Below are 24790 nucleotides of genomic sequence, written 5' to 3'. Positions count from 1 at the left end.
ATATTGGCCTCTTCACTAATCATGGGAGAGACCAACTCATCAAAAGTTGAAAATGGCTTTCGTACATATACAAAAATAACAAAGGATTTCTAAGTCTTCTCATTATTAAGGCCACCCAAATTAGATGAAACCAAATTATCATGATCAAGCATTGCATCAATAGGTACTAAGGTATTTGGAATGCTTCTTACTTTCAAAATATTTTCATTTATAGACATATTTTCTTTCTTCAAGGTATTCAACTCTTACTTGAGTTGAATCTTTTATACCTTTGTGTTTATTGAAAACATATTCTCAAATATTTTTCAAGTTGCATGTAAAGTTTTTGTATTTTTAATATGCCCCAACATAGTGTTATCAATGACTACAGACATCTAATATATTACATTTTTATCTTTTGCATTTCATTCTTTCCATGCCTTTAATTCATCTACAACAAGCGCTGGGTTACTTAGCTCTGGCTCATTTTCTTCACTTGAAACAGCTGTAAAGAGGCCTTAAGTTTGTCACATGAAACTTTCACAATGGGTAGTTATTCTTATTCAACTTCACAATTATGAGATTTCTATTATTCACTACCATTATCACAAAATTGATACAAAATAGCACATTAGTCTTCTATACAACCTTTCATAATAAGTGCACAACAATACATTATGTAGTATTTTTCACTAATTGCTTAATAGTACATGTAATATGTTACATGTTTATAGACAAAAATTATGTTCGCTTCTTAAAAAATATCTCGAAAGTTACATATTCAAAATTTATAATATGTGCACCCACTTTCAATCAACACAATCAAAATTGTAGTATAACCTGAAATTACTAACCGCAACCTTGCGGGTTTAAAACGGAGCTTGAAACTCTTAGATGGCCAAAAAAGCAGCGAAAAATCCCTAAACAACTTTTTTGCACAATATATGGTGCTCTGCTTATACATAAATTTCACAACAATGTGAGATTTTTACTTTGCCCTGCTTCTAATACCTCCATATGCACTATTCAAGATAAAGTACGGAAGACACTACAAGATATAGACCTTATAGCGACGTTTAAAGCGACGAAAATACAAACAACAAAATTTGCCCCCGTCGTCGCAAAAAGCGTCGTTATTGATGACGCCATGGAATCGTCGCTATTTGCGTCGCTATATGCGTCGCTATTTGCGTCGCTATATGCGTCGCATTTGCGACGCATATAGCGACGCAAATAGCGACGCATATAGCGACGGTTAAATGCGACGCATATAGCGACGCAAATAGCGACGCATATAGCGACGGTTACAGAGAATTTGCGACGCTGATAGCGACGACAATAGCGACGCCTGTAGTAAATTTGCGACGCAAATAGCGACGGTAACAGAGGAAAAAAAAATTTTGTGGCAGGGCAGCAAGCTGCCCTGCCACATATAGCACTGTGTGCTGTATGAGAGCCATACAAAATAGTTTCTGCACTGCTGCATACAAAGCGTTTGCAAACAAAAAGAATCTATACTGAAATCATAAAACTGATAGATGAAATAAATACATGATATCGCATAAAATGCGATTGGTACAATCATAAAACAATATCACTAATACATAGAAAATGTCTACATAGATCGGGCGACTAAAAACTAAAGGTATGTGAGCGCTAAGGATCCGAGGGCGAGCTACAAATCGTCGTCCCCCGAAAGCTCGTCCCTCTGCAAAGGAGCATCAAACGGATTCTGCAGAAAAAGAAACAACATATCAATCCACCATACAATAATGCATTCAAATATCTCATGGTAACTACGGACATGAAAGATGAGAGACTTACTGGGCCGCCGCGTCTGTACAATCGGTCGATCAATGATCTGAGACCGTGCCTCTCTGCATATTGAGTCTCAAGGCCTTGCGGATCACGATTTGTAATGGAGTGCTGCAAAGAAAACAAAATGCTAACTGTTAGAAATATGATTGTCAGTACAAATAATATCTCAAAAAAACAAATAAGCAAAACAAAAGAGAAACTTACAAAGTCCTCCAAATATGTCCTGTGGCCGCCACTCCCAAGATGATGTACCGATCCGGCCTCGATTCGTGCCCTCGCCGCCTCCCGCTGCTGACTCCAACGTCCTGGCGAATTTGTAGCCTCCTCCCTCAGTCGGTGCCAGTCCTCTGCATCTAACCACTCGGGCTTTGGAGCCCCACTCTTGATTGCCTTGCGTGCGTCGGATCGTCTATGTGACATGTATGCATGCATGCAATCCATCATCCAGCCCGTAGAGAATCTATCCACTGCGGCTGGCACCGGGAACTCCTCATGCAAGGATGCTACTATGTACTCCTTGCTCCCCTCCGGTATGTTCCTCCAATGATCCAGGACGTTGTGCCGAAAAACTTGTTGGCACAACTCCCTCATGCGAGCTATCACCCTCCTCCCCTCATCATTCATGATGATAGCTCCTGACCTGCCATCCACTAGGTATCCATAATCCCTAGGAGTGTGCCTCGTATGGGCCCTCTCCCATCTCCGTCCACGCTCCTGGGCATATCCAGGAGACCCCTGAACATCCGGTGTACCGACGGGGGTACCCTCTCCCGGAGTGCCACCAAAAGGAGTGCCACCAGAGGGGGTGCCACCAAAAGGAGTGCCACCAAAAGGCGTGACATCTGCCGACGGCTGCGCAAAAGCCGGAGTAACTGGAGTGGACGTCCCCACAGGTGTGACAAATCCTGGAGGTGACCGAGCTCTAGCTGAACGACGAGACGGAGACACCGCGTCCGTGTCTCCACAGCAGCACCCCCCTGATCCTCCTGCAGTCGCAGTCCCTCCCTCTGGCCCAAGTCGCGAGCGTCGAGATCGTCTGCTCGAAGCTGAAGCATCTGATCGCACTGAAGCTGATCTAGCAGAGCGCCCTGACGAAGAACGAGACAGCTCCTGATCTGCTATCTCTCTGAATCTCGCGAGCTGATCTGGAGACATACGTGCCATCATCTCCTGAAACTCCTCATCGCTCATCCCTCGACTCATCCTGAAAATAAAGATACCTGCAGAGATAAAAAATAATGTTAGAATAATCAATTGAAACTATACAAAGCGCATTAATATAAATCATTTTTGAAAAATCCATCTTAAAATGCATATCTTATCTACCTTTATGGAAGATCTAAACAACGAATTGAGTAATACAATTCTCCAAGAATGAAGTATTCTATGGTCCCATGTTAATCTCCTGACATAACTCTGCATACACTGGAAGGTCGATAGACATGTCACCACAAAAGAACGAGTCTGCCTCGTTCTCAAAAAATTCTACGACTTCTGTATTTCCATCATTGTTAGCCGATGCGGGCTCCAAGCTTGCGGTGGCCTCCACCCCTTGTAATTTCGATCCCTCTATTTGCATATATTCTTCATCTATGCCTGGAACATCGCTTTGATCGTATACTCTCGCACCTCTAGGAGTTGAAGGTATAACATACCACCATCGAGGTTGTCGGGGATTTGGATAGAAGATTACCTGTTCACAAACACTTACAAACCGTCTTCAAATCATTGTGACATAAAGCATGTCGTATTACAATTAGCAAGCAAATGACTAGAAGATTACCTGTTCACAATGTGCCGGCAACACAAAGGTGTCGCGCAAATCCATCCATTTTTTTTCGGAATCTATTTCGAGAAATCCAGATGGACCTCGTCGAACCGTTGCGCCAGCTCCTCCAAGTACCACTTTGAACCACTGCACATCGAATATTATCATGGAGAAGCTACGGTAATCCACCGTAATAATACTTTGCAAATTCCCAAAATACTCCATCTCATCCACAACCGTGTTCGGATCCGTTGCTCGTCGCCGGCTCTCTTGCTCAAACCTTGCCATGACACCACAGTCCATTGTGGAGCGCATTTTGTCAATACGCTCCACCCGAAAATGCCGTCCGCGCGACCACGCTGCACTATATATTTTGTACTGCACATTGAAACACTCAAATTAGATGTAGCAAACAAATTCAGATACGACACATTCTAAACCCCTCATTACCTTTGGACTACATCCCCTCGAGAACTCCCACTCCTCCATTGAGACCTCTGCCCCTTCGCTGGATGCTGCGATCAAGGCTCCATGCAACCATCGTGTTGACATAAACCGCGGCATCTCCTCCATGCCTTCGGGATATCGAATCGGTCGGTGACGCGTACTGCGTCGGAATTCAGCTCGCGCTTCCTCTCGATCTTGCCTTGCAATCTGGTACTTGGCGAGCCACGTCTCCATGGAGGCATGGTGCAACATACAAAAGCGATTCACTTTCTCTTCCATTGAGGCATCCATTCTTTTTTCTACCCCATTTCCAACCACCACATCTCCAGTCAGCCTGTCATCGTCCTTGAGCGTCCATAGCATTTCATTGTCTGGTTCCACCGTTGGTAGCCATTGTGAGATATGCACTAATGCCTCTGACACCAACCAACCCTCCGCCATGCTACCTTCCGGACGAGCTCGTTGTCGCACAAAGCCTTTCAGGGTTTTCATGAAGCGCTCCAGGAAGAACATCCATCGCGTATGGACAGGTCCGGCAATCTCCACTTCGTCCACAAGATGCACAAGAAGGTGAACTTGTATCGTGAGCATGCTAGTGGGCAGGTATTTCTCAAAGAGACAGACCGTCTCAACTGCTCCCCGCCTTGCGGATTCAATAGAGGACGTCTTAATCTCTTTCTATGAGATCCATTGCACCAAAGTCGACAGCTTGTAAATGGCCCCGCGAATTTCTGGAGTTAGGCATCCCGCGATCGCGATCGGTAGGACAAACTGCCACAAATGAGAAAGCATTAAGAATAATGGTCACTTTTCAAATTTCAAAATGTCCACGCTTATTAAAATCCATTCTGTTCACAAACCTGACATATCTTATGCCAATCATGGGATTTTAGCCCAGACATTTGGTCATCTTTAGAAAATGCGGACCTGAGAGAACGCATCATACCCGTCGGAGTGCGGATAGACTTGATTACTTGCTTCACAATGCGCTCTTCTTTGGTAGACAAAACCCAGGGAGCGCGAGGAAGCTGCACTCCCCCTTCAGCACTCGACTGCGGCCAAAGCGCCTCCATCTTACCTACCTCCTTTAAATCCATTCGTGACCCTATAGTGTCTCTCTTTCCTGTGATGTGGTCCCATAGCAAGCTGCCCACATTTTTGAAAATATGCATGGGATCCAACAAGTGGTTGACCTGTAAGTGGGTCCAATATGGCAACTCGTAGAAAACTGAGAACCGTCGCATTCCATTTGGATGTGATTCCGGGTTTACCATTTTCAGCTCGTACCAGCTTGCAGCGTTCATACGTGCTGGAGGTCGTCCAAGAAAACCTTCCCTGAGTTCATGATCCTCCGGCAAGAAAGTGGCGTGTCCTTGATATACCATCTTCTTCATGGTTCGTGACCTTCGGGAGTCTAACTGTGGCCCACACAATGGACATGCATGATAACCTGAGGTAACGAGACCTGCAAGGCGATCCACGACCTAGTGAATACTTGATTGAATGAAATAAAATATAGATATTACCGGCGTGAACAAAGGTCTGCTCACCTGAGCACTCTCCCAATCCCGGAAAGTCATGCATCGTCCACATGAGAATGGCTCGAATGTTGGCTGACCGCCGACCATCGCGCCTGCTCATATCTTGCACCGTGACCCCCTCCTCCCACAAAATCTTAAGCTCATCGACTAATGGACGAAGATACACGTCCATATTTTTTACTTTGTAGCGGCCCGAGACGAGCAAGCTAAGGATGAGATGTCCTTTCTTCGTAGAAAGCCATGGAGGAATGTTGTAGTTGACAAGCACTATAGGCCACACACTGTAAGAAGTCGAGCGCAGACCGAATGGGTTCACACCATCCATGGCGAGACCGAGCCGAAGATTCCTTGGCTCTCGCGCAAAGCCTGGGAAGGTAGAGTCAATGTGGCTCCATGCGCGCGAATCTGCTGATATTCGTTGCACTCCATCCGTAGACCTATTCTGCACATGCCACGTTGTCAAGCTTGCCATGGCAGACGTGCGAAACATGTGGTTTATGCGGGGGATGAGCGGAAAGTGTCTGAGGACTTTTTGAGGGATGGTCTGCCCTTGCAAGTCCTGTCGATACCTGTGAGCACCACACTTTGGACATGTCTCCATAGTCTCGTATTCATCTCGAAACAATATGCAGTCGTTGATACATGCATGGATGTTATTGTAGTCCATGCCAAGCTTCCGTAAAACATGTCGTGCATCATCACGAGACTCAGGCATGGTGTTTGCAGGTGGCAATATATGATATTTCAATAACCTGAAAACATCATAAAACACCTTGAAAAATCCATCCATATTTACAATAATACTGTTTAAAAAAAAAACAATGAAGTCTGTATGCAAGGTACCTGAATAACTCAGTCACACTCGTATCGCTCCAACCGTATTTCGCTTGCACACTTAAGAGTGCAAGCAATGTCTTCAACCGAGATACTCGGCACCCATCATATAATGGTATGGATGCTTCCTCTCTAAGCGGGTCAGATGTCTCAACATCCATGGGAATCAATGCATCGATCATTGCCTACATCTCAGGCTCCAAGATTGTAGGCAAGTCGGGAAGGTTGTCTGTCTCCTCTGGCATTGACGATATAGATGGGCCTTGCGAGTGGTCTATTGGCTCCTGCCATCCATCCATCTCACGTCCACGAACTCTTCTAATTGGCCGCAAAGGGTGCACTCCCCCTTGGGTCGAGACATCACCCCCCTGGACACAAAATTTGCCAACAAGACCCAATCTTATTGTGTATGGTTTTCAATTAGCTTGAGAGTACAATGCATGAAAAATGCTAACTTGAAAATACCGTTTGCTGAAAATCTGCAATCGCCTGATCAATAATCTCAGGTTGAAACTCGCCAAATCGTCATACGTGTTCTATAGACAATCGGCGTTTTCGTCTAATTGCCAACTTGCATTGAGAGCAAGGACATGGGACACGCTGATTAAGATACGACTCGCGGTCTTGAACAATAGGACCTTCTTCGTTTGCCATCTTATCTACATTACAGCAAACGAGGCTTAAATGGATAGCTTTTTGGAGATGTACGTCAACTTGCAAGTTGACCATAAACCTTGCATTGTATATAGTAGTCGAGAGATTTTCCGATGTTATATCTCGGCCTTGTATCATGCTCAACGATTTGTTTGTCCCGGTAGATAATTTTTTGTTATATCTCGGCTTTGAGTATAAGTAATCCATTTTAAAATTAATGCGCGCCATCTATGAAATTTTACAACTATAGTAATAAAATTTATTTCAATCAATTCTACTCATAGTCATAAGACCTGAGAGAAATTATCCTATACTCAATTTAAGGGATCTCCACTTCTATAACAATAATTTTGGGTTAATTTTGATGAAGTACGTGGCCGTATGCAAAGCACATTGCATACCATTATCGATACGTATATTATCTTAAATTTCATTCCCTTCCCTCTCCCTCTCCCTCTCCCTCACCCTCTCCCTCTCTTTCTCTCACCCTCTCCCTCACCCTCTCGTTCTCTTTCTCTCCCTCTCTCATTTCCTCCCTCCTCCTCCCTCTCCCTCTTTCTCCCTCTTTCTCCCTCTCCCTCTCCCTCGCTCCCTCGCTCCCTCTCCCTCCCCCTCCCTCTTTCTCTCCCTCTCTCATTTCCTTCCCCTCCCCCTCCCTCTCCCTCTCCCTCTCCCTCTCTTTTTCTCCCTCTCCCTCTCTATCTCTCTTTCTCTCTCATTTCCTAAACAAGCAAAAAATAAAGTGATTTAAACATCCTCCAAGCAAAAGGGAGAGGGAGAGATACAATGCACTCTCCCTCTCTTTCTCTTTCTATCCCTCTCTCATTTCCTTCCCCTTCCTATCCCTCTCACTCTCTTTCTCTCTCATTTCCTCTCCTAAACAAGAAAAAAATAAAGTGATTCAAACATTAAACAAGCAAAAGGGAGAGGGAGGGAGAGAGAGAATGCACTCTCCCTCCTTCTCCCTCTCTTTTTCTTTCTCTCCCTCTCCTATTTCCTCCCCCTCCCTCTCCCTCTCCCTCTATTTCTCTTTCTCTTTCTTTCCATTTCCCTCTCCCTCTCCCTCTCTTTCTCTCTTACTCTCTCGTTTCCTCTCCTAAACAAGCAAAGAAGAAAGTAATTTAAACATTAAACAAGCAAAAGGGAGAGAGAGAGAGAGAGAATGCACTCTCACTCTCTTTCTCTCCCTCTCCCTCTCTTTCTCTCCCTCTCTCTCCCTCTCCCTCTCCTTCTCTTTCTTTTCCTATCCTAAATAAACAAAAGAGAACGATTTAAACCTTCAACAAGTAAAAGAAAGAGAGAGGGAGACTCACCAATGAGATATGGCGAGCGTGGGCGGCTTCTCTTTGCAACGAGGGCTCCTCCTCTCCTTCGCGAACAACGACGGTGGCGGTGGCGGTGGCGGCGGCGGCGGCAACAAGTCTCTTCCTCCTCTTCTTTCACAAAGCCTTGGCTCTCTCCCTCGCTCTCGCTCTCAAAAGGCGAAGAAAACAAAATGAAAACGGCACTCTGGTTTCGGTCGCGCTTTTTGCGACGCAAATAGCGACGCAAATAGCGACGCATATAGCGACGCCAATAGCGACGCCGATAAACGCCGTCGCTAATCGGCGTCGCTATTGCCCCAGTCCCTTGTAGTGAGAATGGAAAAGCTTCTTACCCTTTGCTTGCTTGCTCAAATTCTTGCTTCTTTTTCTTCACTTCAAAATTTAAAATTAGCCTCTCTCAATGGTACCACTCTAATGCCATGCCAAGAATCACATGTGGTGGGGGACTTGCTTGAGCTACTTCGCCAGACACACACAATATATACAAGAGGAAGCTCACTCAAGAATACAAGAAGAGAGATGAATGCAAAAACATTTACTTGCTAATTTCTTGTTCTTTTACCCACAATACCATGTACACAAAGTATAGATAAGATACAATATAAAGAAAAGTAGCCTACAAAGTCAAACAGTGCATAACGGACTATACTAACATGTTAGTACTATAATTATGCCAACTATAGATAGATGTAACAACCAAATATAATAAGTAATAAGTCAATGTCTACTGTGAGGATCATAATGACTGCCAACGTGCTAAGTGTAGATATGCAGATCCATCTAGCTAGGAGTTCCATCATCAATCTCCCCACATATTGAGCTTGCTCTCTCAACGCAAATGTGCTCTGAAGTTTTCCTACATTGGTTGAAGATTATGAAGGATGGGTGGCCTTGATTGCCTTAGAGATGGATTGTATTGATGTGATTCTATGCTGTGATTGGCTAAGACACTTAAGAAGAATTACCATATTGGATTTCTCTTAGCTATACATGGAATCTATTAGTAAAGGATAGCTCATACACCTAGATGGAATCCATAGTAAAGTAGATATTCAACTCATTATAGCAAAGCAACTCAAAAAGGAATTTAAGAAGTGCTCGCATATATATTTTTTCCACCTTAAGAGGTTATAGATCAATCCAAAAAATCATCACAAAATTTAGCATTAAAAGCTCTTTTGGAGGAGCATAAAGACTTGTTCCATGTATCTATAGGCCTATCTTCTAAGAGGGTAGTCAATCACCCCCCCTAACTCTCTCTCTCTCTCTCTCTCTCTCTCTCTCTCTCTCTCCAACTTCCTCTTCCCTCTTTCCCTATCTCCATACATCTCTCTCTTTCTCTTCCCTCTCTGAATCTCCTCTGTCCCACTCTTTCTCTCTCCCTCTCCTCTCTATTTTCTAAATTTTTGAAATTTATCCCTCCCTCTCCCTCTCTCTCTCTCTCTCTCTCTCTCTCTCTCTCTCTCTCTCTCTTCATAAAAAAAATGTAGAAAGAAAAGAGAAAAGGAAGGAGGAAATGACTTACCTCTTGGCTCCAAGATACACACTGGCTTCCTTGAAGCTCTCCTTCATAGTCTTTTCCTTCTCCTTTGTGGTCTTGTCCTTCTTCTTCTTCTTCTTCTTCTTCTTCTTTGCATGCTTGTTTTGCTTCTTCAAGCTGTCCCTCTCTCTCACTCTCACTCTCGCCTTATATATATATATATATATATATATAGTCACAATAAAAGAGCTACCAATATTTTGGCTTTTTTTTCCACAATATAACATCACTATTAGAGACATTAGGAGTGATTCCATTAGCGATGCCCAAGAAAAAACATCACTAATTTGTATTGCTATTGTTTCTAATCCCTTGTAGTGGCATCTCAAGCTTATATGATGGACTCACTTAATGAGTTAAACAAATGTGTACTTTAGGATTACTTGTCAATATAATACCAAAAGATACATGCTTATTGGTAAATAATTCATGTAGTGTTATTGTTAACAACTACATGATGGACTTTCTTCCTTTATTTATAACTTGTTAATTTGAAAGAAATGCAATGTGCTCCATCTCGATCCTTGCCCAAGTGGATGTACTAAAATTTAGAACAGTTGCCAAAAAAAAAAAAAGATGTCAAAACTCTTTTTAGCACTACATCATGCTTACAAAATTGAGTGCTATACTTTTCAAGATGTTATTTTGTTGATTGTTTTATTTCAACACACTTTGCCCTTTGTTTCATGGTTAGATGTGTTTATGTTAATTGAAGAAACATATACTATCCTACAATCTACATTTACATTGACCAAGCAATTCTTGTAGTAGCTATGGATGCTCTAGGTCCAAAGTATGTGATTGGTTGGCACCATTGTAAAGTCCCCAATCTAGCTTTACATTGAACAAGGGGCTTAAAAGCTATGGATCGCTTGGGTCTTTTGAATTGGGAGGATTGCCACAAATTCTCATCTGATCAGACTGGCATAGGAAAAACATATTTCTTTCTCTCGCTTTATTGCACAAAAAGAAATCGCTCCACATATTTGATAAAACACATGAACACATATTTGAGCTATCTATTAAAGCATACCACATATATTTCAATGCATTGATGTATTCATGACAAAATTTGTATATTTTTCACTATATATTATTTGTGTGTGTGTGTGTGTGTGTTTTGGGGGGGGAAGGGGGGTGGTAAGGTCCTAGTTGGTGTGCCTTGCTCCCGGTCATGTTGTTTCTACCCATAGGTAGGGGGTGGAACACACACACACACACACACACACATATGCATGCATACATAGACCCCACTATGATTTTGGTAATTATATTTCTTTTAAGCATTTATGTGGTACACACAAACTCATATATACATTACATAGACACACGCATTATTTTCTTTTCCGATTTCTCTCATAATATACTTCTTGCACTTATGTACTCATCCTTTATTTCTCTCTCTTTTAGCATTATTAATCTACACTCATAATTTATTAGCTATATATTGTTTGACATGCAATAAAAATTTATTAGTGAGTAGTCAAAAAGTGAATACATGAAATGAGAGAGAGAGAGAGAGAGAGAGAGAGAGAGAGAGAGAGAGAGAGAGAGAGAGAGAGAGAGAGAGAGAGAGAGAGAGAGAGAGAGAGAGAGAGAGAGACGTCTTATTATAGTCAAAGATTATAGGGCTAAGGTACTAAGCACTTTTGAGATTTACTATTCACTACATTTTACACTTGAGTTATCATCAATCCTCCAATCAACTTTGTTTCAAAAGATTATTTCTCCCATTTATTTGGGAAACTTGAGTAGTTCATGAGGAGCCCAAAAATGTTAAAGTGGGTTGAAATGCTGAATGGTTTTATTGAATATAAAACCAATTGTCATTGTCTTAGTATAGTACCTTCGAAACCTTTCAACTTTCCATCGTCCTCTTAACCATATGGTAAAACTACTAATGCCCTTTGCTTTGCAATTAGCTATAAAGGAGTTCATAAAGGATCAAATGTTCAATTATTGGGAGAAAATGTTCGTTAATTACCTTCAAAGTGTTATTCGTGCAATCAACATTTGGAATATAGAAGCAATGGACATGTCATTGCAACTTGAATCATTAGGCCATCTCTCAATTGGGATTGCTACTATGGAGGCATAGAAGTAGGTAGAACGATTGACTCTACTCCATACTATAGCATGTGATTAGAGAGAAGCCTAGGCAAAACACTTAAGTGATAGTTCCCAAGAGGGGAGAGCATTATGGGTGCTTACATGGTGTTATTCAGTTTACAATATGAACATGTTTTTGGGGACGCTTAGGAAGGGGATCTTAATTAGGCTGTGATTTGCAAGGCTTCCAACTTACGCCCAAGCATGGTTAAGACTGTGCCAGCTATGTGGGCAGATGTCAAACCTGCTTCGGCCATTTGGTCTGCAGGGGCCCCATGTTCGATGTACCTATCCGGGAGGACCATTGGCCTCCACTGCAAACAGATTCAAAGAAATAATGTTAGATTTGGCGGATGGGTCGATGCCTTCCGAGGCAACTTCTAAATATCGAGATTTAGTATCGAGAGAATTGTTAAGAGCAGGGACGCTGTTTGCATCTTTAGAAGAGGGTTTGTTAATTTCAATATCTTGAGCGTCAATTGACATAAATACGATGAGAGTTTTGAAAAGAATCTGGCAAATTCTCTAGGGGAACGTTTGGGGAATATACAACGACGAAAACTTTTATTGAGTTTCCAAGCTTTTGTATGGTCTGCAGATATCTTACGAGGGTTGGCCTTCTTAGTATTATCCTATAGTGTATTCACAGAGTATTAACAGTACAAGATTAGTTCCTATAGTTTATTCACAGAGTATTAACAGTACAAAATTAGTACCCGAAATTTCCCGTCGAGAAGGCCATCGATGGCCATGAAGTGCGCGACGTGGGAGCCGAAGCCTCCGACGGAGCCCTCTTCGACAGTGATGAGGATCTGGTGGTGGCGCACCAGCCGTCGGATGAGGTTCCGATCCAAGGGCTTACAGAAGCGGGCGTCGGCGACGGTGACGGAGATGCCGTACTCCTCGAGCAAGGTGCGGGCGGCGAGGCAGTTCTGCACGATGGTGCCGTAACCCAGGATGGCCACCTGGGTGCCCTCGGCCAGCACACGACCTTCGCCAACCTGGGTTTATTTAAGACGCTGCGTTTTTAGTCATTAAATAATTAAATAAGCACCGGACATATAACGAGAAGGAAGTGGAAGGTTTTGTTACTTTGCGGGCCCCTACTTAGGACTAACCTCGAGAGGGGTTCCCTTGTTGCCCGGCGGTAGCGTAGCCCCCACGCCATTGCCCCTCGGGTAGCGGAAGCAGCTGGGCTGGTCGTCGATTACGGCTGCCGTGGCGATCATGTGCATCAGCTCCGCCTCGTCCGACGGCGCCATCACCACCATGTTGGGCAGGCACGCCATGTAGGCCACGTCGAAGGCCCCGCAATGGGTCGGCCCGTCCGCCCCCACCAGGCCTGCCCGGTCCATCGCGAATCGCACCGGCAGCTTCTGCAGATCCACGTCGTGTACCACCTGCAATAATATGTACAGACAACTTCGTATGTAGTGTATACAATCAATGATTTGGCACTGTAAAGTAAATGATTTTGATGTTGTTTATACATGTGCCCATACAGTCAAATCAAGTGCACTCATATTACCATTGTTATGCCTGACAGACCCATCATAATAACTCACTAAAGTGGCCCGTGACCCATCTAACATAGTGACATATATTACTTGGATCCACAAGCATTTCCGTCCCTAGATCTAAGAAGGTAAAAAAGGCCCCAGATTTAACGATCCTCATGCCACTAAGGGAAGTGGTGGATAATTCCTTACCTCTATATGATGTTGAAGGGGGCTAAAGATGGGAGACATGATTCAACAACTCATTGTATGTACCATACTCCAATCACCCATAACGTTGGCCCGGTGAGCTACCGTGTTGATGGTCCCCTTGCTCGAGTTGATTTCTTTTTTTTTATGTGAGAGAGAGAGAGAGAGAGAGAGAGAGAGTATATGGGGAGTGTATGTGTGTGTAGCTACGGCACCTGGTCGTAGGCGCGCTGCAGGAAAGAGGAGTAGATGGCGCAGAAGGGCTTGAGGCCCTCGCAGGCGAGGCCCGCGGCGAAGGTGACGGCGTGCTGCTCGGCGATGCCCACGTCGAAGCAGCGTTCGGGGAAATGCTTGAGGAAAGCGTTGAGGCCCGTGCCCCCGCCCATCGCCGCGTGGATGGCCATCACCTTCTCGTCCGCCTCCGCCTCCGCGATCAGCGCCTCCGCAAAGTAGTTGGTGTAGGCCTTGGTCGGGCTGGGGCTCTTGAACTGCTTCCCCGTGGCCGGTTCGAACTTCACCACCCCTGATCAACACCCACCACCACCACCAACCACAACCACTTGTCATCATGACTTTGTCATTTGTTTTCAATAAATATAACCAATTCCTACTATTCGTTATTAGCTACCTTCATTAAAATAAGGAAATTATAAATATAGAGCACATGATGTACAACAATGGGAAAAAATATATGTTGTATGACTATCTCAGTTTGGATACAAGACACAACCTTGCCACGAGAGGTGCCACACAAAGCAAACACTCGCTCTATAAACCCTTGAGAACCTTGCAGTTATTTGTTAGCTCTTTACTCTCAAAATATAAGATAACCTTACACTTGCAAGTGAAGTAGACAACATGAGAGTGGCACGATCTTTTAGCTCTTTACTTTCCAAAACGTAAGGTAACCTTACACTTTATGCGAAACATCCCTAAATGTAAAGCAAGAGGCAACCATTGCAAAAGAGTAGAAGCTAGCAAATGAAAGCATAAAGAGAAGGAGATGCACTACTTTCATCATAAGTCTAGTACTAGGTGCTCCACAACTAATCTTGTTTGTAGCCAAAGTCTAGGTACTAATCCTAGAATAGTTAGCTCTTCTTGAAGTTCAAGATAATGACTGGTAGACCAAGATCTTTGGAATGTTCACGTAATGTGTATTAAAACTCCAAGAAACATGTTCCTCTAGCACAAAAATCTTTCATTGTATACATGATATGTGGTTGTACACTCGTTGTACATTCTTTAAAAAAAAATAAATTGTTTCTCTTTCCATTTCATGGTAACACTCAAATGCACAAATTGAATACTTTACATTCCACTTCAAATAGGACTCGCCATGAGTAATTGGATGCTGCCCTCTCAAATTTTTGGAGACTTAACAAATGTGACTTTAGTATCACCCTTTCCCATTATGGGAACGACTAGGGTCATGTTTGATGACTTCACTTTTGTATGGATTCAACACCCATGTGTGACACGAGTACAACTATTTGCCCTTTTAGGAGAGACTATCTAGGCGCTCCGTGCTTAGACTCGCCACGGCGCTTCGCACCGGGGCAGACGTGATTTTTGCGGGCGGGGGTGGGTGCTGGACACGTGGCACCCGCCCCCGCGTTCTCTTTTTTTTCTTGTGGGGGAGGTGGGGGGCTGCCACATGGCACCCCTCCCCCCCCCCACCTCTCCTTAACTAATAGTATAGATTTGGCATATTGGGCTTTGTTATCAACCTTCCCATTTGTGCTATTTCTTTGTGACAAGACTTGTGCCATGCCATTGGGGCTAAGAGTAACTCGGGAGAAAATTGCAATTGCAAATCAAGTATTAAATACTGCGTGGGTCCTAGGTATATTCATGACCTCGTTAAAAAGCCTTTTTCTCAATAATAATGTGTCATTCTGAGAGTAAGATTAGTGAGACCTTTGTGAGGCCGGACTACAAGTGGTGGTTCTTGACAAGAGCAATGCATATGAAAATTAGTATGTAATAAATATAAACGAGCTGGGGTGTGACTTCACAAAACGTACCGTGATATTTGTCTGCAGCTCGCTCCGCATAAGGGTAGCCCCGACCCTTCTCAGTGACCACGTGAATAAGCACAGGGCCAGACACGTCGGTCTCCTTGACTTGCTTCAGCACCTGTACCAAGTCATCGATGTTATGGCCATCAACGGGGCCAATGTAATACAGGCCCAGCTCCTCGAATAGACTCGTCCCGGCTGAGTTGTTCAGCTGCATATGATCGTCCGACTGGGCAGAGTTGTTGGCGGTCTGATGATGTGCGAGTTTGGCCGAACCATTTTGACAAGTATGATCCGTGCCGCTCGTAGTGCCGATGATCTGTTGCTTTGGATGCAGCTCATTGTGCGCCCCCTGTATCAAGTTTATTTAGATACATTCAAGCGTCTAAATATGACTGTGTCCCCAGCATTTCATGTGATAGCAATGCTAAGTTTTTTGAGCTACCTTTCACTTATCTAGGTCAGAATTCTAAATCTAAGTATGCGATACAAAGGAATTATTTTTTCGTATGCTATTCATAAAAAAATTTATTTGTTTCTACTTATTCTAACAGGCAGGTTAGCCGAAAACAAGGCCTCTCATCATCGCACACAGTACCTCCGTTGTGATGTTGCGCAGTGGCAACAATGGGGTCCTGCGCAAGCTCTGGAGCCGCTCGAGGGCAGTGCTGAGCGCACCGACGGGCGGGGCGGGGCCGTCGACTGTGGCGGTCGGGAGAGAAACTTGCTTGTTGTCATTGAGGATGACAATGAGATTGGTGTCCAGGTATCCTGCATTGTTCATGGCCTCATAGGCCTGCCCAGCAGTCATTGCACCATCCCCTATCACTGCAATGACATGGTTCTTCTTGCCCAGCAGATCTCGTCCAACAGCCATGCCTATCATTGGTCATTGAAGGTGATAGATTAGATCAATGCCAATCTCTCTCTCTCTCTCTCTCTCTCTCTCTCTCTCTCTCTCTCACCTAGGCCGGCCGATATGCTAGTGGAGCTATGTCCTGCTCCAAATGCATCATGGTCGCTCTCGCCCCTCTTGGTAAATCCAGAAAGCCCATGTGTCTGTCTTATAGTGTGCATCTTGTTCCTCCTTCCGGTGAGAATCTTATGTGGATAAGCCTGGATCATTAAAGGATATACCGAGGTCAATCATGGGAGATAGAATTTAATCTAATCTGATATACTCGAGTTACTTAAGCTTGCGTGGGATTTGCTTTGTAACCTGGTGTCCCACGTCCCAGAGGATTCTGTCTTCGGGGGTGTTGAACACGTAATGCAGGGCTACTGTCAACTCCACCACACCTAAGCTTGATCCAAGATGGCCCCCCGTTTTGGACACCTTAAAGATCACATCGGTTCGAAGCTCCTCGGCGACTTTCTTAAGATCCTGCATGGAGCTCAAGCCATCGTTATCATCGCGATACTAAACTACAATTATTATTGCCATATCAAATCAGCATAGTGATACATGTAACGCAGCACGTCAAAGAGAACCATTATCATCATCGCAATTGCAAACTATTTAAGCTCTGTCAACAGTATAACATGAATGATCCCTATCGCGATGTTAAAAGCTTAGTGTCGCAGCATTTATCACTGGGGCTGGCTAGCTCTATTCTTTTCTGGTCCTTTTACCTTAACGGTCAAATTCTTGAGGTGTACAGGGTAGTTAATGGTGTCCAGAAGAGGGGTAGGAGGCTTCTCGACGTAGTACTCGCCCATCTCAGCCAAGGAGGCGATGCAACCCAACTAACACGACGTACAAATCACCATAATCAGACATTAATCAATCGACATAAAGCTCAATCATAAGACCTGCATGAGTATACAATATTTCATTAATCTCTCACTTGATTGATGCTGCCATAAGCACTGGGCGCTTCGACGAGAGGCGTCGTCAAGCCGAGGGAAGTTCCGTAGAGCTCGGATTGAGAATGAGAGCAGTAAGTATACTGGTGATTATAACTGCTGTTGCCACGGCAATGACCCGAGACTGCTATTGACGAGCTACATTGGGTAAATCGCTGACTGGGAAAGGTCGATGAATTAAGCGAGCCTGTCATATCATGGCAACGATGATGCTGGCCAGCAGCTACAGAGTAAGAGGCTGCCGCCATTGGAGGGGGTAAGTCGGATCGAGCTCAAACGACGACTACAGAAGAGGGGGGGGAGGGGATCACAGAGAGAGAGTGTGTGTATGTGTGTGAGAGATCTTGTGCAGCTCCAGGCGATGGAGCAGCTGAGTATAAGATCCTCAAATGAACTAAATTTGAGTCTCTCGTTTATAAATCATTCGCGAGTCTCTCTCTCTCTCTCTCTCTGTGCGCGCGCGCCTGCTGTGCTTTCCTGCTCGACTTGAATAAAGTGGGAGGTGACACCCGCCCGTGTGCGATCCTTGTGAGATTGAATGGCACAAGAAAAACAATATACATTGGTTTGGGTTGGATAGATTGAGTGATTTGGCGAGTAGGGTCAGTCGTCAAGTGCATCCCTCGTTTTTCCGCTTTGACCTTAAATTCAAGGCACGCGGCTTCCACCCGCTTTGATGTCACTTATGGCTACATTTACTTATGACTACGTTAACTTTCTAAATAAGTATCTAGTAGTCAAATAAGTGTGCAACTTGGCTAATAAGAGAAGGGTAAAAGGGCCAACACTTGGCTAATAGGGCTAATACTATTTAAGCTAGGGGTGGATACATACATGCTTTTATAGGTGCTATAAATTCCACGTGAGACTTAGTGACATTTATGGGCTTGTTGCAACCAATCTATTGAATGCTTGTCAACTTGCTACACATATACATGCACTAGTAAACGAGGGCAGTAGGGCTAATATTGTAAAAGAGGGTAGTAAGGCCAATACTGTGGCATCCAAGTATAGACACGCACAAGCTTCTATGTTCATATAGTTCTATTTAAAACTTCGTATTTTTACAAACATATCGCCAAACCTATGTGGCATCCATACCAAGCTCTTGATCCAAATTCTTATTTTCAAATGGTTTATTATAAAGAATAGATTTTTTAAGAAGATGCCCTTTGCAAGAGGAAAACACTACTTTGAATGTACAAAGAAGGTAGAATATTAAAATATTAGAGACTAGCCAGGACATGTGATCTATTGATCAATGCAAAGGCGAGAGAATGACTTTTGGCACTAGCCCTATGCAAGTGCACACTTTGGTGGGACTCTTAACTCTAGAAGGGGAAAGCATGCTTTTGCAAGGAGATTTGTTTGTGTATAAGGAGAAATAATGATTTGCAAGGAGAGAGACACTAGGTGCACCACCCATTGTAATCACTACAAGGGATGAGGAGAATATCGACATTATTCAATGCGTAAAACTCACGCAAAAAAAAAAAAAGTCATGCTCTCATATCAAAAACTTCATTGAAATAAGTGCTAGAGCAGTTACATTGGTATGGTCATTGGTAAACATGTCAATATCTACATCAGCACATTGATTGTCAACAAGGCTCTAACCACAGACCACAAGCAAAATACCTCAAGCTCAATTGAGATGGGCTTTCTTGCCATGAAGAGCTTGATGCAAAAACCTTGCACATCTTAGTTTAGGAAGAGCACATTGGAAGGAAACCGATTCGTGGTTGCTTTTCATTTTTAGAGTGGGACTAAATTTCAAAAGGTTAATTAGATTTTGGAAAGTTGCTCTTTTGGTCCATAACAATTTTGAAAATATAAAAACAAGGCAAAGTTGCTTGGTGTGCATGGTTTGAACTCACATTCTATGCATTGACAAAAGCAATCATAAAATCTCGTGTGTCCAAGGGGATTTGAGTTTAGTAAATCTCTGATTGCTTGCTAATATTCCTTATTTCATCATGTTTTTTATGAAAAATCATGATCATACCATGGGTGAATCATTAGACGATATCAAGCTAGTTGTAATCATTGTGGCAAGCAGCTTCAAAAGCACAAGTATGGGTACATGGGATCATTGAGCCATTCGTAGGGATTCCACTCTAAAGTCGAATGTGGTAGCTTGCAACCTTGTGGAATCACTCAATGATCATGACCTTGAGCTACACCACTCCATAGATTATCATAGGAGATTAGGTAATCACCTCTATGGTCTCACAACCTCATGGGATAGACTAACCACATCTTGGGTAAGATTTGGAGCTTTCTAGGACTTCACAAAAGTAGGACCTTCCCTTTTGACATTGAGCATTAGACTCTACAATTGCTACCCACATACTCAAGTTCAAACTTGAGTGATGACTCGTTAGCCAAGGCAAGAACACATTGAGGTGATATAACATCACAAGGCCCTCCTTTGAGACATAGTGCTCATCATCCCCATGCCTTAAGAGCCACCTAGAGGAGGCATTTTTGAGCATCCTAGCAATTTAGGTTTTCACCTTCTTGAAGTTTGGAGCTTGGATCCTACCATAGTCTGAAGCTTGGACCACTCACACTTCAAAGCTTGGACCGCTTTGCAACCTAGAAAAGAAATTGAACCTTACCACAATCTGGAGCTCGATATGCTCCACTATCTGAAGCTCAAATTGCTCCACAACTGAGAATTCAAATCTTATCACAATTTGGAGTTTGATACAATTCACATTTTGGAGCTCTCATCGAAGTTCTGCCCATAGCCTAGTATAGATATTCATCTTTACTTGCCTCGAGACGATTTTCCAAAGTCCAAATCAGAACTTTGTCCAATGTTTCAGTTTGGAGCAGCTTTGACCATAGGTTAGTCTGAATCCCCTACTTCACTCTATCATCATGAATCTCCGCCTTGAGCCCATCCACCTCAAACTAGTAGCGCGGTCATTGCTCTGAGTGTCACTACCAAATCTCCTTTGGCCACTCGACCATCACCTCGAGTGTCATTTTTGTCACACATTTGCTTAAGTGCATGCATTGCATCAAGAAAACTTAAGATTTTTGCCTCAATTGAACTTCAACATGATTATTACTTCAAGTAGTTTATTGTAGCATTGTCTCGTGTGCACGCCACCCCATCGCAGCAAGTCCAAACTGCATCGAGCTTGATTTCCTTGAGGGTACGTTGTCGAAGGGTTTCGAAAGCAAAGTCGTGACCACAGAGGACCTTGACTAATTTCTAGATAGAAAATCAATCAGGCGAATAAGGAAGATGAGAAAATGATGCCAAGACTCTGTTTTATTTCTGCCAATAACAAATACAAGGTTCAAGAAGAAGAAATCCGAATAGCCTCTGGGCATAGATCACCAACATGGCAGCTGACATAAAGTCAAGTAGAAAGTATTTCAATTCTACTATCCATACAGTATAGCAGAGTCTGAAGCAGAGTTGTTAGAGCTGCCATGTATTGACTTGTATGGACCATTCTAAAACCCAGAAAATCTTTGCATTTCTTCTTGATTGTAACCTTCAGATCTATCTTTTACATCTCTCATACATGTAACCTTTGTCCTTGTATCGACCAGCAGATAGTATGTATTCACTTGACATTGTATAAATATTAACCCTTTCTAGCAGCAGTATGCATCCATAGAAACATCTCTCTAATGCATGTATCTGTCAACATATCTTTCCCATGATCATACAATCACTTGCAGCCAGCTAGAGACAGATAGATTTTGAAGGGAGGGGCAAAGAGCTGAGTTTCATAAAGTATGTAGAGCACATAGAGACCCCCTAGTCTTCTTAGCCATGGCATATCACTTCGTAAATGACCTTACCAAGGGTAGAAGAATACAAAGCCTGTATAAAAGAGGTAGGATTTACGTTCTCTAGCCTAGCCTCGTGGATGAATGTGAAACTTGTAGATCTCCAAATTTCTTTCATCTGAGAATGCTCTGCCCCGCCGGCCTGAACAAATGCCTCGACTATATTACCAATGTCTGAAACTAGCGCCGATGTATCCATGAGTAAGAAGGTAAAAGCTTGTAAAACCTTGTCTGGAGCTGTTATGATGATGCATCGAGTCTAGCATTTGTTGAATCCAGCGAGTGTTAATGCACGTTGCTTGTATCGGTTAGCTTGCAGAAACTGTTATTAATGTTTCTCCAAAACATCTCGGTCGAGAGTCGGTGCCATCCTTAAGCGAGGTGCAGCTCACAAGCAGAAAGAGTGTCCCCGCTTTTTCTTCTTCAGGCTAGATTTATTGCGCTCCAAAAAGCGGTCTTTCTTCTACCAGAAAAGCGGCCCCTTCTTCTAAGACTGCCAGGTCATGTTGATTATTTGTATATACTACCATCATGGAGTTCCATGATGTGAAATCTTGCTGAAAGATTGCATCAAACACACTCCTAGCATCATGCAGGCTTCTACATTTCCCATACATATTCACAAAAGCAGTCCCAACTGTGACATCATGATCAAGTCCCATGTCAATTATTGCGAAATGCACTTTTTGACCTTCTTCTAGGGCTCCTAGGACAGTGCACAATTCAAATAAAGAGACAAAGGTGATTAAGTTAGGCTTGATGCCACTGAGCTGCATCAGGTGGAAAAGATTAAGGGCTTCCATTTCCTGTTGATTTTGAGCATATGCTGCAATCATAGTGCTCCATGTTACCACATCCCCTTTATGTACCTTGGCAAAAACATTCTTTGCATGAGGTAAATTTTGGCATTTACTGTACATAACTGTTACTCTGATTGTATACTTTATCGTTTCTCTCAGTGAGACTGGATTTTTGTCCAAAATGGCTTCCTAATGGTGCAGAAGATACGGTTGTATGAACTGCATCAGAACAAATAAATGAATGGCTTCTTGATTAAATCCATGTTCAACATATTCTGCAATTAGAGCTGTCCACGAAATTACATTATGGACTGAGAGCTTGTCAAAAATGTCTTAGGCATCCAAAAGTAAGCCACATTGTACATATAGTCCAACAAGTGTATTAGCAATAGGAAGATCGTGTTCAAATTCTTTTAAACCAATCTCCATGTGAATGACTTGGCCCTTACTCAAATCTTTCATGCACATAGAAGCTTTCAAGGCACAAGCAATAGTGACAACATCTGGACAGACACCCTCTAATTACATGTGATGATAAGAAGCAAGTGCCTTGACAAATGGTCCATGTTCAACATAGCCTACAATCAGTGTCGTCCAGGATACGACATCTTGATCTGACATATTGTCAAATACTTCTTAGGCTTTTCCAAGTATACCAGATTTTGCATACATGTCTGTTGAGATATCGAGCTCCACTCGTGATACGCCAGGGTAACCGTTGTGTATTTATGTCACCGACTTGTCAGTTGCAGATGCGGTTGGTACACCGCCCATGAATAATAGCTACATGATAGCTATCCTTATCTACTCTAGTTCGTGGCTCAGTTAGTATGGCACCTTAGTTAGTTGAGTTTGGTTTGAGACCCATATATAGGGTTCTTCTATTTCTTTGTACTTGAGTTCTTTTTGGCTTACACAACTAAGAAGAGGAAAACTGTTTTCAGTCTCCACCCTTGTGTGTATTCCCCCATTGTGCAAGCAAGAAAGCTTCAAGTGAGACTCCTTCCTTCTCTCCCACAATCTTGACATGGTATCAGAGCCTTGTTCGTGGTAAGGAGCTCAAGAAAGCAAGCCAATCTCCCGGTGTTCTGGTAAGAGGAGTAGTGTTGCTTTCATTTTCTGTTTTGGGAGCAGATCTCTGCAGGTAGCACAGCCAGAAAGTGCAGGAGTGCATTGTCTCAGGTTGAGACGCCCTTCGCGGTGAAGGAAGAGGGCAGTATATGCTGCGGGAGAGAGCTTTAGCCTTTGGCGACCTTGTTTTTTTGATTTGAGGCCATTTCGGGGCCTGTTTTGGAGGCGGAAGTTTTCTGCACGCACTCAGGAAAAGGCCCAGTTTTATGCTGTGCAGCCACTGTTCTACAGGTCGATGAAAAGTTACTGTAGAAATTGCATCGTATGCTTGTGCGCAGAGACATTGGGAGTTACAGAATCATCCCTGTTGCCTGTTGATGCAAAATCGTCACTAGGAAGTGACTGTGTGGTCAAATACCACTTTCGCCAGTTTTGCAGATTTTCCCTTGTGAGGGTGAAGCTGTGTTTTTTTGCAGTGACAGAATTTTTTGCAGTCTTCTGTAATGGCATCTGATTCTCTTTCACAGATTGTCACTGAAAAGCTTGACAAGAACAACTTCCAAGCATGGAAGTTTAGAATGACGAATTTCCTTATGGGAAAAGGATATTGGGAATTTGTTGCAGGAAATGAAGAAGAACCAGTTCTTCCTGATGTTCCCAATCAACAGCAAATGCAGGCATTTAAAGCATGGCATGAGAGAGCCAGGAAAGTTATGTACTGGCTGTCTATCAGCATTTCAGACTCTATGATTGTGCATATTCAAGATGCAAGTATGCCAAAGGAGGCATGGGATACTTTGTCAAAAATGTATAGCACAAATACGCAAGCCAGGAAAATGCAGCTCAAGCAAGAGTTGCACAATGTGCAAAGAGAGAGTATGAGCATCAATGACTACCACATGAAAGTGAAGAAGATTGCAGATGCACTTGCTTCCATTGGATCGCCAGTGGAAGATGATGATTTAGTTTCTGTGACCTTGAATGGTCTAGGAAAGGATTATGCACAGTTTCGGACATCCATTTCAGTTCGTGAAAGATTTCTTGATTTTGAGGAGTTGATTGCTTTTCTAATTTCTGAGGAGCAGAGAAATGGTGGTGCATCTTCTTCAGGAGGAACTTCAAAGGAAGCTGTCTTCTACTCAAATGCTGGAAGAGGTAGAGGCAGAGGTAGAGGAGGCCGATTTGGAGGCTGTGGTAGAAATCAGAATATGCAGCAAACTCAAGAAAACCAGTCCTATGGAGGAGGACGTGGTAACTCTAGAGGCAGGGGGAGCCAAAGAGGTCGTGGTGGATGGCAAAGAGGGCAAAATGCAAACAACAATATTGAATGCTATTACTGTGGTAAAATGGGTCATATGGCTAAGAACTGCTATAAAAAGCAGAATGACATCATGAATGGAAAACTGCAACAAGGAAATTATGCATCTTCTAGTAGACAGGGTGATGACAGAAATGAGCATTTGTTTATGGTGCAGCACATGAACAATTCTGTGAC

General features: G+C 43.3%; 2 protein-coding genes across 2 annotated transcripts; both read right to left on the bottom strand.

Annotated features, from left to right (window-relative positions):
• Positions 1-1604: 1604 nt before the first annotated feature.
• LOC148020950 (uncharacterized) lies at positions 1605-9938 on the bottom strand. The gene is made up of 4 exons (XM_087698192.1): positions 9892-9938; positions 2002-2872; positions 1804-1905; positions 1605-1711 (listed from the first exon to the last, which is right to left on the bottom strand). Exons 1-4 carry the CDS (start codon positions 9936-9938, stop codon positions 1655-1657), a joined length of 1077 nt encoding a protein of 358 aa, XP_087554318.1. The 3' UTR covers positions 1605-1654.
• On the bottom strand, positions 9796-18126 carry LOC148020949 (1-deoxy-D-xylulose-5-phosphate synthase 1, chloroplastic-like). Its single transcript, XM_087698775.1, has 10 exons — positions 17590-18126; positions 17375-17488; positions 16962-17126; positions 16708-16858; positions 16341-16621; positions 15749-16094; positions 13937-14244; positions 13134-13415; positions 12732-13016; positions 9796-12329 (listed from the first exon to the last, which is right to left on the bottom strand). Exons 1-10 carry the CDS (start codon positions 17854-17856, stop codon positions 12180-12182), a joined length of 2349 nt encoding a protein of 782 aa, XP_087554901.1. The 5' UTR covers positions 17857-18126; the 3' UTR covers positions 9796-12179.
• Between the last annotated feature and the right edge of the window lie 6664 nt (positions 18127-24790).

Source organism: Lygodium microphyllum, chromosome 18 (assembly GCF_053477565.2).
Source record: "Lygodium microphyllum isolate KBCC chromosome 18, Lygodium_microphyllum_v1.1.10, whole genome shotgun sequence".
Lineage (NCBI taxonomy): Eukaryota > Viridiplantae > Streptophyta > Polypodiopsida > Schizaeales > Lygodiaceae > Lygodium > Lygodium microphyllum.
This window is presented reverse-complemented; position numbering and strand designations above follow the sequence as displayed.

What these genes read in the sequence shown, in the direction of transcription:
- LOC148020949 (XM_087698775.1), bottom strand. Translation starts at nt 17,856, where the DNA reads ATGGCGGCAGCCTCTTACTCTGTAGCTGCTGGCCAGCATCATCGTTGC. An exon ending in AGCTGCAGACAAATATCACG is followed by an intron (nt 14,245 to 15,748) that starts GTACGTTTTGTG and finishes GGTGTTGATCAG; the next exon opens with GGGTGGTGAAGTTCGAACCG. An exon ending in ACAAGGGAACCCCTCTCGAG is followed by an intron (nt 13,017 to 13,133) that starts GTTAGTCCTAAG and finishes AAATAAACCCAG; the next exon opens with GTTGGCGAAGGTCGTGTGCT.
- LOC148020950 (XM_087698192.1), bottom strand. Translation starts at nt 9,938, where the DNA reads ATGAAGGAGAGCTTCAAGGAAGCCAGTGTGTATCTTGGAGCCAAGAG. An exon ending in GGACATATTTGGAGGACTTT is followed by an intron (nt 1,906 to 2,001) that starts GTAAGTTTCTCT and finishes TTTTCTTTGCAG; the next exon opens with CACTCCATTACAAATCGTGA. An exon ending in TGTACAGACGCGGCGGCCCA is followed by an intron (nt 1,712 to 1,803) that starts GTAAGTCTCTCA and finishes CTTTTTCTGCAG; the next exon opens with AATCCGTTTGATGCTCCTTT.